Here is an 18,283-nt window from a genome sequence, read left to right on the forward strand (position 1 = left end):
AAAGAACTCCAAAATGCACACAAGTCCCCCTGACCTCTGCTGTGTACATGCACAGGGTGAAACTCCACAAGGTCTGGCAAAGAACAACTGGCAGTTGGGGGCCAAATGGTTCCGTTTTTTCAGTTGTTTCCAGGGCTCCGACCTCAGCCCCTCTTCTCCTTACAGTTTACACATTCAACCCAGCCAATCTCACTCGTGCCCATGGCTCCATCCATGTGTAGGTAACCTCCAAAACTCTTGAACATGACCACTGAACATATATAGGACCCTTATAAACCAGGCCATCAGGTCCTATTAATTCCACCTCCTAAAGTTATCAATTTGTCTTATTCTCCCAATTTCCATTACCCTCGACTCAGTTCAGGTCCTCATTTCATATCTGCCTCACTGAGCTAAGTGAAGTTCTAAGTTTTTCTAGGATCAAAGGACCAAGGTCTTATTATTCATTCACATTCATACCCCAGTGTCACTACATGCAATTTTAGTTGACTGAGAAAAGCACTGTAGATACCTTGAAAGTAACAAACGGCTTTCTTGAGAAGGAAGGGAGTGTAAAAGATCATGACCTCATACAGTTTCTATTGTAGCCCTGTGCCCTACCTCCCTTGAAAAATATTTTGCTTAAGCTAACACCTCTAGCTTTGAGATTAAAATTACCCAGGCACCATGTTATACTGCTCTGTACTAGTGACACAAGCCACTCACCTCAAGAGGAGTCCAAGTGAGAAGCTGCAGCCGTATAAGGGGGTTGAACAGCTTTGGCAAACAAAGGCCAATGTAAGCATCCTTGTAGGACAGATAGTATTTTGAACGCCATGCCTCAAATTGGGATTTAATACAGTCGATTGAATAGAAACTTTCAAGGACATCTTCAAAAACCTTGCTGGACTCCTTTGAAATGCGATCTAAAGACAACAATAAAAACAACAAAAACCCCACAGAGAACCGTAATTTAGTATGTAGTAGAAAAAACACAATTCAGTATTTTCAGCGTAGCTTCAGTATCAATCAGATAGGCTCATTAACAGAAAAATCATTGTTAATTACAACTTAAAGCACAAACAGAGGTTAAGTTTAAGTTTCAAATGTCTATTATGCAAAGCAGAGTGTAGGCAGTGTTCATCTGCACGGCTCCAACACATAGCATTTCTGGTTCCCAGAGTTTAGTTAAATTCCACCTGTCCCCCAACAAGTCAGCTCAAATTTCAGTTACTATGGTATATTAACCATGAGTAATTGCATGAAGTAACTGCTCTTCAGTCCACAATCACTGTATAAATATCAGATGTGCATCATGATCAATGAACAATCGTATCACTTCTTTCAAAGTCTGCTGGTGACGGCAAGAACGGACATAGACAAGTATCGCCAATGGATTCTAGGATCTTTAAGTGGAAGGTTATTTGATGCCACCGATGACCTGGGAAACGGGAATCTTTATAATGGAGAGACCTAGTTGTGACAACTTACTTCTCAAGATCAATCTTAGCATCACTAGTAGTGGCGACAATCTAACACTCACCATCTGACATTATGCAATAAGCAGCAGCATCTTATATGAAGTATTCTTGCCAAAACAAAAGCTTAACCTGAATCTAATCAAGTCTTCAGACCTAAATCCCACCTTACATGGAAATACAGTGAATAGAAAAACAAATTAATACTATGAGGAAACAGACAAATTTAAAATGTAGGAAGTTCCGCAAGGTAAGTGGCCTGGTCTCTTCAAAAACTTGTCTTAAACAAACAATGGGGGTGTGTATATGTGTAAGGTACCCTTGGACATTCATTAATTCTAGGGGGAAAATGTAACAACCAAAAGCGGGGCAGGAAATCTCGTGTGGATCCTAGGTTGGAAAATACAGAATAATCCACAAAAACAGTCCCAAGAGTTTTATTTTGGGGGAACTGCTACTAAACAGACACAATATAAAGAACTTATAGTTAACATGCTCAAGTGTTTAAAGTACCATGGTGTCTACAGGCTCCTTTCAAATGGTTCAACAACACACACACACACTCACACATCCCTCAAAAAATTAAGGCAAACTTGGTTAAATGACAATAACAACCGCTGAATCTGGGTGACAAGTACATGGGTGATCACTGTGCTATTCTTTGAATTTCTGTTTAAAAACATTCACTATAAAAAGGTGGGAGAAAAACAGACTTCTCCGACTAAGTTCCAAATGGCTTGCAGCTGATATAATTCCAAAGAACCACAACCATTGGTGGGAAATGAAGACTTCTGAAGACTCTTCTAGAAATGCCTGGCACATAGCGCTATTAACTGTTCCTCTTGGCTGACATTATTCAGGACTCCGCAAATCAGGAGTTTACTTCAGGGCTGAGTGTCCCATGGCCAAGTTCTTACCTTCCTAGGACAGGCTGCATTAGGGCTATCGTTGGGATCTGACACATTTTTTTTTGTCACTTAAAATTCTAATTCTGAAGAGTAATATCATTGATTATGCAAGTACTAAATAAAGCCCATGATGAGGTGTCACCACTATTTTTGAGAATTCATCATTATATTCAGTTAATAAAAATGCGTGCAAGTTTTTACAATTAAGAAAAAAGTGGCTGATTCTAATTCATATGCCACAAAACTTCATACCATCTCATGGTAAAAACCACATCCAATAAACCAAAGCGTCAATGAATCTCATTTCCAAATAAATGTCTAACCTTTTTCCAGATTGAAATTAGTAATATCTGTAGAAGTTTCTTCATCATCACTGGAAAGGCCTTCAAGGTGATCTGCCATCTTACCGGTTTGCTCTCTGGCTTGTCTCCGACGAGTCCTAAATAACAAACATCATGTTCCCAAACCAGATAAAAGAGATTCCTCCCTTTGCAAACAAAGCAACAGCAAGCATTTTTAGAATTACCTTCTGGCCTCCCGTTCTGCAATCCTACGTTTTGCATGCTCTTGATACAGTGCCCGATCTCGCCCAAAGGAATCGAGATTTGGTGCCATCAGAGCTTTATCTGCAAAACAACGATGGTTAAAATTAAAAGCCTTCCTTCAACAATCTTGAGGAAAGAGTTTGCACAGAATAAGCCATAATGATAGACTGTTTGCTAATCTCAACGACAGGATTCTGCGGTAACTGGTAAACCAGATAGTTTTCTAGTTTAGAGCAAATCTCAGTATTATTCTGTGTTCCCATGAAAAGGAGTAGAAAAATAAATGGAGAGTTCAATAACCCTACACAAAAACAACTGGGATTAATCACTGTTTTTATATCTACTTGTGAAAGAACTAACTAGTTGATGCTATCATGATGACCAAATAAATTAAAAATCAAAATTACCTGTGCAAAGGGAAAAATAACAGATTACTTTTTAAGGAAGAAGTTAAGCATCACACGTTGAATGATACGAAAGAAAAGAAACATGGGTAGGAAGGATGAGAAAACAGCTTTGTTTCGGGAGTTTAATAATTTATTCTATTTATTCTAATTTTGCTGTGTAGAAATTTAATCTCTATTTCTAAAACAAGGACAGAATCAACATATAGAATGAAAACCAGATCTAAGAGGACCAACCTATGCTTTCTCAAACTCTTTCAAAGCACAATTCCCTTCTTTTTTTGCTTCCTATTTCCCGTCTCTCTCTCCTTTTAACTTTCTAGGGCAATTTTCTAGCCTTAGCTTCCAACCTTCCTATTTAAATTTATATTTCAGTTACCGTATTTTTAAATTCTAAGAGATGGCTCTTATTCTGAGAATATTCCCTTTCTATAGCATCCTCTACTTCTGTCACATGTAGGGCACCTCCTATTACCTTCTGAAGGGTATCAAGTCTATTTTGTGTATCCTTCTGCTGCCTGCATTGTCTTTGTTTCCTCAGTCCCTTTGGTTCTACTGCGTGTGCTGCTCTAGGATCAGTAACCACCTCATATAAAAGAACGAGACTGGCAGTTCTGTGGACAAAGGTGGGAGATGTCTAACAGAGGCCTCTCCAGACAATCTCTGGGGCGAAGTCTTCTGTTGGGGGATCCCAGATGTTCGCATCTAAGGGTCTTTTCTCTGGACCCATTCTCTTTCTCCAGAGAATAGTCCTCTGATCTCTTGTCTAGGGTAGGAGGAGGAGCAGGGGTTAACATCTGTCTGCAATACTTCCCTCATTTCTATACTTTATGAAGATATTCTGTAAGACAGGGATCATAACAGAAGCAAACGACCTGAGGGACAGGATGCGAGAAAATCATACATAAAATGAAAGACATCAACTTAGGCTTTCACATATTTCTTCGCCTGATATCAGAGAGGTGCCGCCAATAGCAGCAACAGGAAAAAACAAACCCCAAAATCAGCCCTCTATTTCGTGTATCCTAACTATCGTAGGCCCAACTATTTTTAAAAGCTGACCTTGAGTTGTTCATTCATACTTCAAAATCACTCTGACATCAGGAAGGATGTTCCAGAGTTCAGCAATTATAAAGAAAGATGAGCAAGGTAAACAAGAAAGATGCCCCTGTTGTACCTCAACTGAGTTCACACACCACAGGTGAATCAGCTGAAGTCCCAAGTTATAGAAATGATTCCTGTCTCTTTAAGAGGTATCCTTCATTAAAGAAATGTTTTAAAGAATATTCACTGCTATAACAAATACTTAAAATGTCACTATGTTCACAAGATTCTGTAGTATATTAAGGGACATAGGAGAGAGTAGAAGACTCAAGGGATAGCCGCCTTCACTTCGCTAAGAACTACATGCAGTAATCCTGTTAAGTGTTCACAAATCTCAACAGATGAATCTCAAGGTTTTTTTGTTTCTTTAAAAAAAGATCAGAAATGGAAGTGATACTTTAATGTCCCATGTAATTTTCCTCAAACCTTTGACAATGAAGAGTCCTCTCCAAGGCAGTATTTTTTACTTTCTCATTACTTTTCAGTTTTTTTCCAAATCTCAATCTAATTAACATACATCATTCAACCTTTACTTCTAATATCAAGTAAGTAAATAGCTTCAAATTATAAAGAACTGCTAATAGGCAGGAAACGCTATCTGATGAGATGCACAGCTCATACAAACCATTTAACTGAAAAAGGAATGACTTCCCATCAAAGGTTACCTGTAATCTGCCCCAGAAATCTGGTTCTGCCTGAATCGAAAGTGATCTGGAAGGCCTGCATTAGTCACCTAGGTGCCCAATATGGCAATAAACCAATTTAAGTTTGTGTGGCAAAAATAGGTCAAAGCCATTCATATGGCTCACATCTGAGTCTCACTCAGCTCTGAGGGCCATATTACCACCTTTTACAATGGTCCAAAACCCACCCCTCAGGGTTTGGGACACAGGATGCCCTCTCAGGGATCCAACATCTAATTTAGGGGACACCCTGTATGACAAAGCACTGTTTTCAGAAAGAATAACATTAGGGCCCTTTGCACTTGGATCACCTGGGGTGGTTGTTTAACAAGAAGATACTGGTCATTATCCAAGACCTAGCAAAAATCTCTGAGGACAGGACCAGGAAACCTGCCTTTTAAATTAGTATCACAGGTAATTCTCATGCACACTTCATTTAGACCTGCTGACACAGGGAACAAAGAGATGACAAAAGAAGCCACAAGAAATCCATGCTGGGAAAATTCCCAGCAGAGCACCCAAGAATATGGAGCACAATGGAAAAATGGAATTAAAAGGTTTAAAACTTCTGGTTACAGAATCTCAGCTGCACTATTTAATGAGAGGTTTCCAATTAATTTCGGTTTTCCAAAATACATCTCATAATTAAAGGAATATAAACTGAATTTCTAAACTTTTACATTAAAATTTCAAGAACTGGAGGCAACTGACTTATTTAAAAAACCCAGTATAAAAGGCAAACTAGAGAATTAAAAAACTATGCTTTTCTCTGAGATGTGAAGCTCCAAAATGCCCTAATCTTGGAGTTGTATTATTTGTTATGTCATTAAAACCCCTTTCAGTATTTTCCAGTCCCCAAATTCAGAATCTTTCACTGTGATCAACAAGAGCATTTGTATTGGTGTTATGAACAGGATGAAAATGGGGTAGAAAGATCAACTGGGGCCCAATGATAGTGGTTTTAAGATAAAATACTAATAATATCTTCTCTATACTCTAAAGAATGAAAAAATATGTCCGAAGAAGAATAAGATTGATAGAGTATCAGTGCATATTTTTGAGCTCCTTGCGAAGCTATGTTTTCTTAAACACAATCCAAGGTCATGCTGTTGAAAGTTTTAGAACTACCTGACACAAGAGCAAGGAAATGTGTTTCTTTAAAAAAAAAAAAAAAAAAAAAGCTAAGCTCTCTAATTTTCAATTAGGCTGCACTAAGTAAACAAGGTTGTTTAATGAATAATAAAAACCTTCAAGATGGACTGACTTGAATGGCTTGAAAACTCCGAAGATTCATCTTTAATATCATCTTGTCGTCTTTGGACAAGGCGGGAAGCTCGCTGTTTGTACAGCTGATGTATTGCTGATTCAAGTTCATTAATCAGTGGCACCTGTAAAAATACAACACACTCCGTAACACCAAACTCCTCAGTTGCTTACTTAGTTGAGGGTTCCATACTATTTCCGGATTTCTGAAAAAGTACCCTCTAAGGACAGAATCATCATGAACTCCCAATGGGACACAAATAGCAATTCAGTTTTACGATGTTTAGGAAACATCTCTTCTTTTAATCCATATAGAGGGCTATAATGTCCAGTGCCTAGTTATTGGAGTAAAAGTTTGGTTAGGAAACTTAACGCTTCAATATTAGTAAAGAGAGCAAGTAAAGAAATGTCAAAAGCTGTAGTGCTTTTCTCTCAGAATAAAGTACTTGCAAGTCTTTTAAAGTCCATTTTTAGTTTTCCAGCTGCATGATCTACCTCAGATTTTTTGTAGCTTAAAATAAACCATTCTTGCTGTGCAGTACCCAAAAAAGGCAAGGGCTCCATGAGCAGGTAAGAACGGGAGTCTGCTAACAGCCCAATTCCGGACACTTAAGCTGCTCTGCCACTCGTAGGTACCAAGCATCTTGCGGTAACGCAGTAAGGTCACACTACACGCAGCTATATTTCACATTCGTAGATGTGAACTGCATTCACTTACATTAGTAAGGCAAATACAATTTCTAGCTTTCACTAATCTAATATCAGTATCTCAACCTCAGAAAGCTAGCAAATGTTTAAATTTTTCCATATTGTGTAATAAAGTAATAAAATTCATCACATGAATTATCACTTTACAAAGCCAAGGAATTTTTCCAGGTTAATATCCACAGCTAAGCATTCACTCGGTTCATATAGAGTACAAAAGCTTATAGAATAAAACCTAACTTAAAAAGAAAAAAAAAAAAACAGAAAACTTTCTCTTTATCAATATCTTATATTATAACCAAATGCTATGAAACTTTCACAAAACACTAACACAACCACTACACATACCTGAGGAAACCAGAAATTCTAGTTTCCTGATGGTTAGTGCAAATGGAAAACACAATATTTAGAGTTTGGGAACACTGGCACCAAGTGTTATAGCAGCTTCCTGAACTGAACAGACTGCAAATGGAAAATAAAAAAAGGCAGGTGGAATTCAAAGATGTCTGTAATAAAAGCAATTTTATACATTGCATGATTCCGTTGAAAAAGTAGCAAATGTTCACAGAAAGATCAAACTGATGGAGTTATTTTAATCTCTAATATGCCACACCATGGGCAACAATGTCCCCAAATCTGCACTGATTATCTTAGACAGCTGAGTCCACAGGCTCTATCTTTAAAATTTACAATGAGTGACTTTTTCTTTTTAAAGCATTTAGTGCTGAATTACTGTGACTTACACTTCCCCACCCCCTTATTTTTTTTTCCACACCACACAGGATGAAAGACGAATGTACTATGTACCTAAGGTGCATTCTGTCACTCCTGGAGACTGTTAACATTCCTCTACTGTACAAGCTACATACCGAAGGCTGCATCAGACAGAATTTAATTATTCAATTTATAGTTAAAATTCTGATAATGTAATTTTTCTGTTCAGGTAATCGGAATGCCTTTCAACAAAGCTGAGAAAATTCTGAGAATAAAAACCTTCAAACACATTTTTCAGCTCTCTTTCATGTTTAACAATACTGATTTGTCTCAAGAGTATGCACCATGACAATTTCTTGACCCTCTCCAAACTCAAAACTGTTCTTGACTATTTTTATTTCGAGACCAAATTTAAGGCGAAGAACACAAGAAGGAAGATGACTATAGGGAAACAACACAATGGAAAGTTAAAATGATCTTTAAATAATTAAAAAATCTAAATTCAACACTACTTAAACTTTTGTAACAAAAGAGAAAAAAAAAACCAAAGAAATGTTTATCTTTCTATGGCCTTACCCTGAAACAAATTTTTATAGTATAAAATGAATATTCAAATGTATCCAATTATTCCTAAGTATTTTCAAGGCGACAATATATGACAGTATTAACTTAGAAGCAGTCTCTTAATAAAACTCAATGCATATGAAAATGTCAAAATGAAATAAAGTACTCATCCTTAAAAGAAAGGATTATCTACCTCTGTACGTGACTCTGTGAAACCACATTAGCACATTTGAAGTGATTTCTCTAGGAACATGGTAATTGAGATCAATAAAGTATACTACTTGTTTTTAAAACAGCTATTGAAAACCATATGAACTAGACGTCTTAGTAGTCTCTTTAATTCAAGAATGATATAATCTATTCGATCAAATTACTGTCTATTTTTAAAAGTTAAGCTTATAGTTACAAGTATGTAAGTTTACTAAGTTCTAAAGCAAAGGCTCAGATACTTCAAGGAAAAAACTGGACAGGGACACACCTCACTCACAAAGTAGGGTTTAAGACAAAGATCCTTTCTCCAGTCACCATGTCCACTGGGCTCAAAAAGGCTTTATTAACAGGACGGACACAACCACCAGCGCTGACACCTATGTCTACTTCCCACCTTGACTTTAGCCCCCTGCAGAGTCAAACCTAGGTCTCTTTCCCACCCTTGTACTTGTCACCCTAAGCCAGTGATCTGCCACAAGGGATATCATAGCTCAAAGTACAGCTGCTTCTCCAGAATCAGGTGATAAGACAAGAATGTGATAAACCCTACAGATAAGACCTGGTGAATGCTGTCTCAGCCTGCACCTGACCACAGACTGGCTAGAACCATTAAGACCCAGGAGGAAGACAGTCTAGCAGTGTTCTTTCGTGAGTCTTTGGCTTTAGGGTATTGAAGTAATCAGCAGAGATGATAAAATATTCCTTCAAACATACTATGCTTAGAGATTCTATGCTAATCCATACAGCCAAGAAAAAGGGAAAAATGTTGCCTTCTAATTTGTATCACTTGGAAGTTTAGAGACAGGAGATTCAAAGATTTTAATTTTTTTTTTTAAAACATAAGGCCAAAAAGTCCACAAATGCTTATAAACCAATGTACCAAATACATTTATCTTAAAAGAGAAAAATCAATTAAGAGGTCATTTGAGAAGGGGATCCTATGTGCAGCTAATTTAAAAAATGCAAATAAACAGTACAATAGAATGCAAAGAACCATTCCAAGTGCCTAGCATACAAAAAAACAAAAAAAGGAACTTGGAAGAATTGAGGCCTTCAAAGAAATGACCAATATTACAGTTCCTGAAATGGCTGAAGCATAGGCTTATTTAGATGAAGACTATCAGCAGCAATGGTGTGACCAACTTTATCTAGAGATGAAAAAAAAAAAAAAACTAATAAAATTTTGCAACTTTATGCCTATTTGGAATTATCTATAGAAACAGTTTAAAGATAAGTTTAGACCTAGACCATAAAAAAGAATATTCCACCAGATGAGTCCCTTATATTCTAATATTTCAGGACAGGCCAATAATCTACCACTATATTAAGCACAACTTGCCAAAGTCTTATTTAAATACGCTTTATCTTATTTGTTTGCAAAAAGGCACTATGCCGCCCCCAAGACAGAATGTCGCTAATGAAGTGAAGAAAATGAAGCGTGGTTTTTCATCACTTCTAGAGCTGAATTCAGTGGATATTTTCTGAGAAATACAGAATTGATCTACACAAGGCCGTCTAGACCTCCCTAATTTTGCCTTAGTCAAAGAGATTAATATTTTTGCATTCTTACCTTTTCACTGAAACACTCAAGCAAGTCTTGGACATACCCTCGCATTTCTTGCAAAAATTTATACCGTTCACCAATACCCCCAGAAGACCCTTCTAATCTTTCAATAGCCCTGGTAGAGTCCACTCGGCTTTGCAGATGTTTCTCATGCTGCTGTCGATTTGTTTTGTGCAGTTCTTTCATGGAGTCCAACCTTAAGAACACAAAAGGATAAATATAACACATTTACATCCAAAAGTCTATGCTGTCAGGACTCTTGCAATATTATAATAATGCAATTTAGTTCCACTATTAGAATATAAAAATACTTGGAGTGGCATCTTTTCATCTGTACTGCTTTTTTTTCTCAAAAAAAAAAAAGGAAAAAAGAAAAGAAAAAGAAAAAGAAAAAAAAAAGGCAGTTTACAGACTTCATATAAAGTTATTTGGTGGGCTAATCAAAATCTTTTGCTTTTCCCCCCATATCTTGACTATGCTTTTTCAGAGTCCAAGAGGTACAAACTCAGAACTGTCTTCAACAAGATCATGGAGTGGCATTTTTTATAACTTTTCGAGGCTTCCAGAGAAGTAATCCAAGAAGGTAGCAGAACAAAGTATGAAGTCATCTTCTGTTTAGCTTTTGAAGATGGGCCAGTGAATCTTCTTTGCCGATGTTCTGCATCTGCTACCCCAGACTACATGTTGCCTGAGGGAACAGAAAGCTAGAGGACAGGTCTTTAAGAAGTTGATCTGCCCTACCTGTCTTTAAGCTGTTTCTTTACCAAATCAATAGTAACGGGAGTCATCTCATTACTGGGAGTTTTGAAAGGGACTGTATTATCTGTTTTTTGAGATTTGGCATCAGATGATCCATAGGCAGTATAACTATAAGGAATGCCATAGGATGAACCATAAGGCATCGTCTGGTAAGTGTTCTGGTAGTACATATTCACTTCAGTGGGCTGACTTGCTTGAACCTAGAAAAGAAATGGGATATATATGAAAACTAACAGTTAAAACTATAAATATCATGCCTTTAGGGTTAAAAAAGAAAAAAAAAGAAAAAACAAACAGCAAAAATTATACCATTTTCCAAATACTATGTCAATTAAAAAAAATAATTGCAGAGTTCTTCAGAATCAAGTAAAGGTAGGGCTGGATGAACATTCTAACTCTTATGGGATTACTAGATTCATTTCTATTAATTCCCAGGAAAACATAACATCAAAGAAGTTTAGAGCTAGAAGGGACATAAAAAATAATCCAAGGCCACCATGTTATCAATGGAGGAGAACAAATGACTTGTTGTAAGTAGAGAATAAATAGATGAGCGGAGACTAGAGACTGCCATCTAAATACCCTATTTTCTTAACATAACCCAAATGTGTGCAAAATTCTCTGTCAAAACACCAGGAACAAAAATAGTTTACATTTATGCAACACTTCCACTGTTCTACTTAATTCTATACAGCAAATTGTTGTAACTATTGAGGAATAGACTTTTCATCTACAGTAAGTTTTCATATCACAGAGAAATCCATCTTCCACAAAATAATTTCTAAAGTCAGAAACAATAAGCTCTACAGGAAAGAAAAATTTTATTTTATTTTTTTTAACAGTGGTTCTCAAGTTCAGTGTGCATCAGGATGACTTGGGAGTGGTGGCTGCCCCCCCCCCCCGGTTTTTCATTCACTAGATCTCAAGAGGGTGAGAATTTGCACTTCTAACAAACTCCCAGAAGCTGCTGCTGTTGCTGCTGCTGCTGGTTTGAAGAACTACTCTGAGAAACACTGACCTAGGAAACCAGTAATTTCCCCATCATTCTGACTGTAAAAACCAGAAGAAAATACAGGTTCTTTTAAAAGCTTATTGGATATGTAACTTTATGTATTTTCTTAATTACGTTAAATGAATGACAAAGATTCAATTCAATGTTCAATACGTTTTTAACTCAACAAAATAGGCAAAAAAGGTTTTCATTTACTTTTCCATTTTTGAAGTGAAATCCATCAGTTCTTACCTGAGGGATATTAATTCCTTTTCTTATCTGCTCCTGTTCCCATCGGCTGAGCTCTTCATCTTGTTCTCCAGTTACTAAAGCATCATCATCACTCCCCTCGATGCCTGCAGTCAGAGCAGCAAAGAAAATTAAAGACAAGAAAAGCAGGGAAGGAAGAGATGCTATTCTGACACTTCACAAAAATTAAGGAAAACTACTGGTATTAATTCAGTCTTACTAAAAATGTCAATCATGATCTCCTCTCTTTTGATACTCCTGACCTTGTTTGTCTTGGCCGCGGTCTCCCTTGAAGCAAAAGGCAGTATTATGTAATCGTTAAAACCTTAGGAAGGTTTCCTAATCTGTGAGCTTGACATCAAATCAACAAAGGAAAGAACAAAACCTAAAGGCCTCTGAAGACTGTTAAGCGGATTATATAAATTTATGCATGTAAAGTGCTTAACACAATACTGTCTACTTAGGAAGTGCTCAGTAAACATTAGCCATCACAGTCATGCTATAGATCTAAAAACATTCCAGTAAGACAGTTGTACCCAAGCAAAAACAGTCCTCAAACATTAAACATAGTTAAGTAAAGGTGGGTCCTTTTCATTTGTCTACATTTAATAGCAAATCATATTTAATAGCAATACAACAGGCTTACTATCCTATTAAATCAAGTTACCTATTTCCTCAGCAATTTTTTGTCTTTGTGACTTTTCTTTCACAGAAAAAACTATGCGGCGTTTCTCATCATCATCTTCATCATCGCTGGCATCATTCTCATCTTCTCTAACAAGGCGGCCTTTACCAGGCTCACTATCATGAGGAGTGAAATCTCCTAATTCTCGGGCCATTTGACGCTTTTTCCTTGCAGCATGTATAAAAGCAGCATCTGGAATTTCTCCTGGAAACATATGGTAAGGATTATAAAAGATGGAGATATTAGGGTATAAAATTTCTAGTTTCTTGAAAATATGAAGGGTAAAATATTCTCACCAAGAGAGCCTTGTCGTAGTGATGGTCTAATGTTAGCTGCTGGTGCCCCCTTCCCAAACTGTGCCTGTAGTCCAACTGATTTATTTTTAATTTAGCTTAAATGGAAACCAAAAGTAGCTACGGAGGCTAAAAATATATATGTAATGGCACTACATATGAGAAAGGGGGGGAAAATCCACCATAGCAACTTTAACTGTAATTTTTTTTCATTTTTAAGAAATAAACAAAAGTAATCAAGTCATATTACCGAACTAGAAAGGAAACAATAAAAAAGGTGCCCACAAACACACCTTAAAAAGCCATTATAGCATGTTTCTGTTGCAAACAGCTTTCAGTTCACCTGTAAGCACACTGAATATATCAATATGTACCTAATTTTGCCTTAAAGCACAGTAAATTTTTTCCATGTTGTTGTCTGGCATAAATACAATTTTTAATGGCTTAACAATATTCACTGAACAGATAAAGCATAACCTACTACATAATCGAATTGACCTTTCACCTTACAGTAAAAATTAATGCCTTTCTACTTATCTATGTTATTTTAATACCTTTGGAACATCCCATCATGTAAATGTACCTTAATTTACTAAACTGTTCCTCCCCTGCTAGACACGTTTTCTAAGCATTTATTTACTGGAAAACTGATTAGCCAGTGAATAGATTTGCAAACTATTTCCTATAGAAAAGTAAAAAGGAAGACAGTGTGGGGCATAAAACTAATAACTACTTTTGTTTTTAGTAGCATTTCTAAAAATGTTAAAGTCTTAATCTGAAATACATTAAAAAAAAAAAAAAGACTAGTACCATTTACCCATTTACTTGAAGTCTCACATTTGCTCTGATAACAAAAGTGCCTCTTTGAGAATGATCTTGGAAAATTGGGAAGTTTCTAGTTCTCTCACTTTAATTGCACAAGGAAACACCTTGGCTTCAAGCAGGGATGTCATAAGAAACACCACTTAGCTAACTCCTTCCTTCACCATCTTTCCACACGGCCCTTCTCCTTGAGGGCTTCCTTCATTTCTGAGGCGTATTTGCAAGTACACACCTGGACGGAGAACGTTCAAAGAAGATAAAGCATTTGAAAAGGCTCCACCAGCTTTTGGCTTTTCTTCCTCCTTCTCACTTTCCATATCCATTTCATCTTCACCATGTTCACTGATGATAACCCCATCTTCTTGACTAGTGTCCTTAACATGTCCTGCTTTGTCCAAAGGTGGTTCGTCTACATTTTTGAAAAAAGTTATTAAAATATGTTTAAAATAGAATGCACAAATTAGGTAGGCACCTTTTTATTCGTTTATAGGCTCAATTTGTTCAAGTTTGAACTATTTTAATTGTTTGTAAGAAACTCAAACCACGAACATATGAAAATGAAATACAATAGGCATTAATTGGGAAGTAAGAGTAATATAGGAGTCACAGGGGTGCACTGGAGGCTCTGCTCAATTCCACTTTGAGTTCATTTTATCAAAATTTTACTAAATTTATCAAAATTAACTGCTTCTTCCTCTAAACGCCCACTGGTAACTGTTCATACTTCTTTGAAGCATTATTTCATTTTATATCAGCATTTCATTAAACTCTTGGCCCCTGTGAGGCAGTTTTCTATCAAGATCAGTGTTTATGGACCACATAAATCTCTCCGTAATGAATGTTTCAGGATTACCTTCTTGGTTCATAACCATTTGTCATCCATCACCTAAAGGGGTAAGACCCAAAAGTCACATTTATACAACGCAACTGTGACCCCAATGCCATGACTGAATGTTCAAGAGTGGATTTGTTTTTTGTTTTGTTTTTTAAAGATTTTATTTATTTATTTATTTGACAGAGAGAGAGAGAGAGACAGCCAGCGAGAGAGGGAACACAAGCAGGGGAAGTGGGAGAGGATGAAGCAGGCTCCCAGCAGAAGAGCCTGATGCGGGGCTCGATCCCAGAACACCGGGATCATGCCCTGAGCCGAAGGCAGAAGCTTAATGACTGAGCCACCCAGGCGCCTCTCAAGAGTGGACTTGTGACGAAAGCAGAGACAACCTGATTCTCTTCCCGGAAATCTGGAACTGAGACAGCAAGACAAGTCAGAGACCAGGTGGCACTAAACACCACCACATGTAAACACGGAAGGAAGCTGTAGAGTGCCATATTCTGCCATATGGACAGAAAGAGAGCTCCCTTCTGAGGCCATTTGTAAGACCAGTTAGTTGCAACACCGCTTTCCTGCCACCGCGTTCCAGGGGCACCACTGTATCTTTACAGAGCTTTCCATTCCTTCTAACTAAATAATCCTACGGCACCATTAGTCCCAGGCAAAAAATGAGAAAATCAAAGTGTTTTTCACCTTGAGCACTGAACCTGGCATACAACAGGCACAATGAATATACTGAAATAGTTAAAGTTTATTCTAAATATGATATTCTTCAGTTTCCCCAGCATGTTCCCCTCCCGAAAAGTGTTTCAAAGATTATTCTTCTCAAACCATATTCCATTACCCTCAATAGGAATCCCAGGGATAATACCACCCCCCACACATGCACTTTTAACTTTACTAAGATTTAGGTCATTTTATCTTAGGCTCTTTTGTTTTCTCATCTACCATCCTACCTCATTAGCCACAACCTTCCTTCTGAAGTGCATTCTGATGCTATTGAGATTTAAAAATTCACCTCATCAGATGGATACGGTTAGATGGGAGTCAAAAACTACCCATTTCCTTCTACTCTAAACCCACGCTAAATCAATGGCTTTTAAGAGAACTTTGAAAGGTCAGATATGTTCAGATAATGATTTCTGCAGATTTTAAAAGACTGAGCAAATACATTTTATGACTGAACACATACAAGCGCACAACATGGTAACAGCTGAAGTTTTGTTAGTGGACATATATTATCCTTCCAGATGTCTTTGTAAAAAGAGATACTAAATAACCTTTCTCTAGGCTCCTTTTGTACCCTCAATTTCTTCTACCACCACATCAGGAAACTTGTTCTCATGAACATTCTCTTTAACTTGAACTTGATCAGGCTCTCCCTTGGCTTTCTTCTGTTTACAAACACAGGTTTCTCCTTATTGGAAAAACTTCTTGATCCCAACGGTCCCTCTAGTTACTGTTCTCTACTTCTCTGACAAACTTCTGGAAAGCAGTGTGGACCTGCTGCCTTCTACTTCATCACCAACTTGTGCCTCAACCTGGGCAAATGGACTTCTGATTTCTCTTAGTCCAAGCTCCCATACCAACTAACCCAATGGCTGCAGCTACAATGAAATCATACAGTATCAGTGAGCAATTTAGCAAAAGATGTTCCTTCATCCAAACAGTCAGAGCTTGGCTAGTGGACTTGTCTCTTCTTCCAGACATCCTCCTCCAGAAAGAAAACAACAGCAACCCTGCCAACGGCCTCTCCTTGATCCTTTCTTTTCCTGACCTTTCTGGTACTTTATCATACAAATGAGCACTGTCATCTTAAAATTTTTCCTCTCTCATCTTTGGCCTTTACAATTTTATTTAGTAAATCCTCTTCTCTATGTGTACACTTAGTAAAGGTAGAAGTCTTTGGTCCTCAGGAACTTTAGGTCCTTCTTGCTGCTCCCTCATCAATTCCATTTACTTCTGGTTTTAATAAACACCTCGATAAGCACCATACCTAAATCTACATCTCCAACTGTTCACTGGCTATTTCCACTCACATTCAAGTTTAAAAGCAAACTCATTATTTTAGGAATACCACAAAAAATGGGCTTTCTAACTCAAAAGTACCTTAATTTTCAGATTAATGCACCTCTGCTTATCTAAGGAGGCGGGAAGAGTTCGGGATTGTCAGCTGATTAATGAAAAAGCTCCACAGCGCCATCATTTCAGGGGTAAAGATGACAATCTATAATACAGAGGCCCTACCTTTAGGGAGAACAGTCACTAAATTACCTGGCAAGTGCAATATCAGTTATGTGAAAGCAGGAAGACAGGTCACAGAAGAAGACCTCATAAATCCCAGACTTGCTTCAATTTCTAAATGGTCCTTTCTCACTTCTCCTGAGCTTTCTTGCACTCTCACATTGCACACAGTTGTTCTCAAAAGATTTGGGGAAAAAAGCAGTTTCCTAGACTCCAAAATAACTGGTTCCCCTAAAAATACTCCTCCTCCCACCTGCCTTCCCTATTTCTGTATATAATACAGAATTGTTCTCTCAGTCACCAAGTCACAAAAGTTCAAATCTGACTGTTTCTTTTAAATCCAATAGCTAAAGCATATATCAAGCCTACCAATTTTTCCCTTGGAATGTTTTTCAAATAATCCTTTCTTTCTATTTCTTCTCCCACACCCACAGCAAACATTTTTAACTTATCCACAATTTCCCACTGACTCGGGAAAAGCCTCAGTCTCACTCAACTAAGACCGTTTTAAACTCACTATTAATGGATCAAAGCTGGCCCTTGATTTTAAAGTGTCTTAGGCCTCCAACCTCTCCTTGTGCCAATCCATTCTGCATGCTAATACCAGGTTAAGGTTTCAAAAGGCATTTATCATGTCACCATCTTGGCAAGCCACCCAACACAGCAACTCTAAACCCCTTAGTGGATACTAAACATCCTTCACAATCTGTCAACAATGTACCTTTCACCCTAAACCTCTACTTCCTCTATAAATCATCCACTGTGACCTGACAGATGTACTTGCTCTTGCCTTAGTCACTTTAATCTTTGATAATACATCCCTATCTTCTCTCTCCCATCTTTTGGAATTTAAATTATCAAAAATCCAGCTTCATATTCCACTTTATATATGAAGCATTCCTTCTGCCTCTAAAAAAAAAAATGTGGCTCCCCCTTAAACTACTCATTGGACATTTTGCCAAACACCGGGTCCAATTATACATTTAAGTCATGCTGTCTCCAAAATTAGACTGTAAATTTGAGATATAATGACATACTTTTTCACATTAAGCCTGTGGCTGAGAACCCGTGAAATAACAATTTTATCCTTAATTCCATAGAACAAAAAGATTTCCCTAAGGCATTTGCATGAGAATAACTCAGACCACAGCATATTATAATGGATCCACTTTCCTCCAAGACAAGTAACTTCTTAAAATTGTTAAGATTCAGTTATGAAAGGGTGTTGAGAGCTGTCTGTACAACGTAGGCAGGGGCCTCACATTGAGGAGTCTTCACCCATGTATC

The 18,283-nt window shown here is 37.4% G+C and overlaps 1 protein-coding gene across 1 annotated transcript in view; it reads right to left on the reverse strand.

Moving 5' to 3' along the window:
• PAXBP1 (PAX3 and PAX7 binding protein 1) overlaps positions 1 to 18,283 on the reverse strand; it is a 33,588-nt gene that overhangs the window by 12,324 nt on the left and 2,981 nt on the right. Inside the window, exons 3-11 of the mRNA XM_045785523.2 lie at positions 14,153 to 14,329; positions 12,788 to 13,009; positions 12,124 to 12,227; positions 10,863 to 11,080; positions 10,128 to 10,317; positions 6,366 to 6,489; positions 2,892 to 2,991; positions 2,689 to 2,804; positions 706 to 905 (exon numbers count right to left, since the gene is read on the reverse strand). Of these exons, the coding sequence (XP_045641479.1) occupies positions 706 to 905; positions 2,689 to 2,804; positions 2,892 to 2,991; positions 6,366 to 6,489; positions 10,128 to 10,317; positions 10,863 to 11,080; positions 12,124 to 12,227; positions 12,788 to 13,009; positions 14,153 to 14,329 (1,451 nt within the window). The remainder of the gene's footprint in view (positions 1 to 705; positions 906 to 2,688; positions 2,805 to 2,891; positions 2,992 to 6,365; positions 6,490 to 10,127; positions 10,318 to 10,862; positions 11,081 to 12,123; positions 12,228 to 12,787; positions 13,010 to 14,152; positions 14,330 to 18,283) is intronic.

Source organism: Ursus americanus, chromosome 4, assembly GCF_024610735.1.
Source record: "Ursus americanus isolate L20-20 chromosome 4, mUrsAme1.1.p, whole genome shotgun sequence".
Classification (NCBI taxonomy): Eukaryota; Metazoa; Chordata; class Mammalia; order Carnivora; family Ursidae; genus Ursus; species Ursus americanus.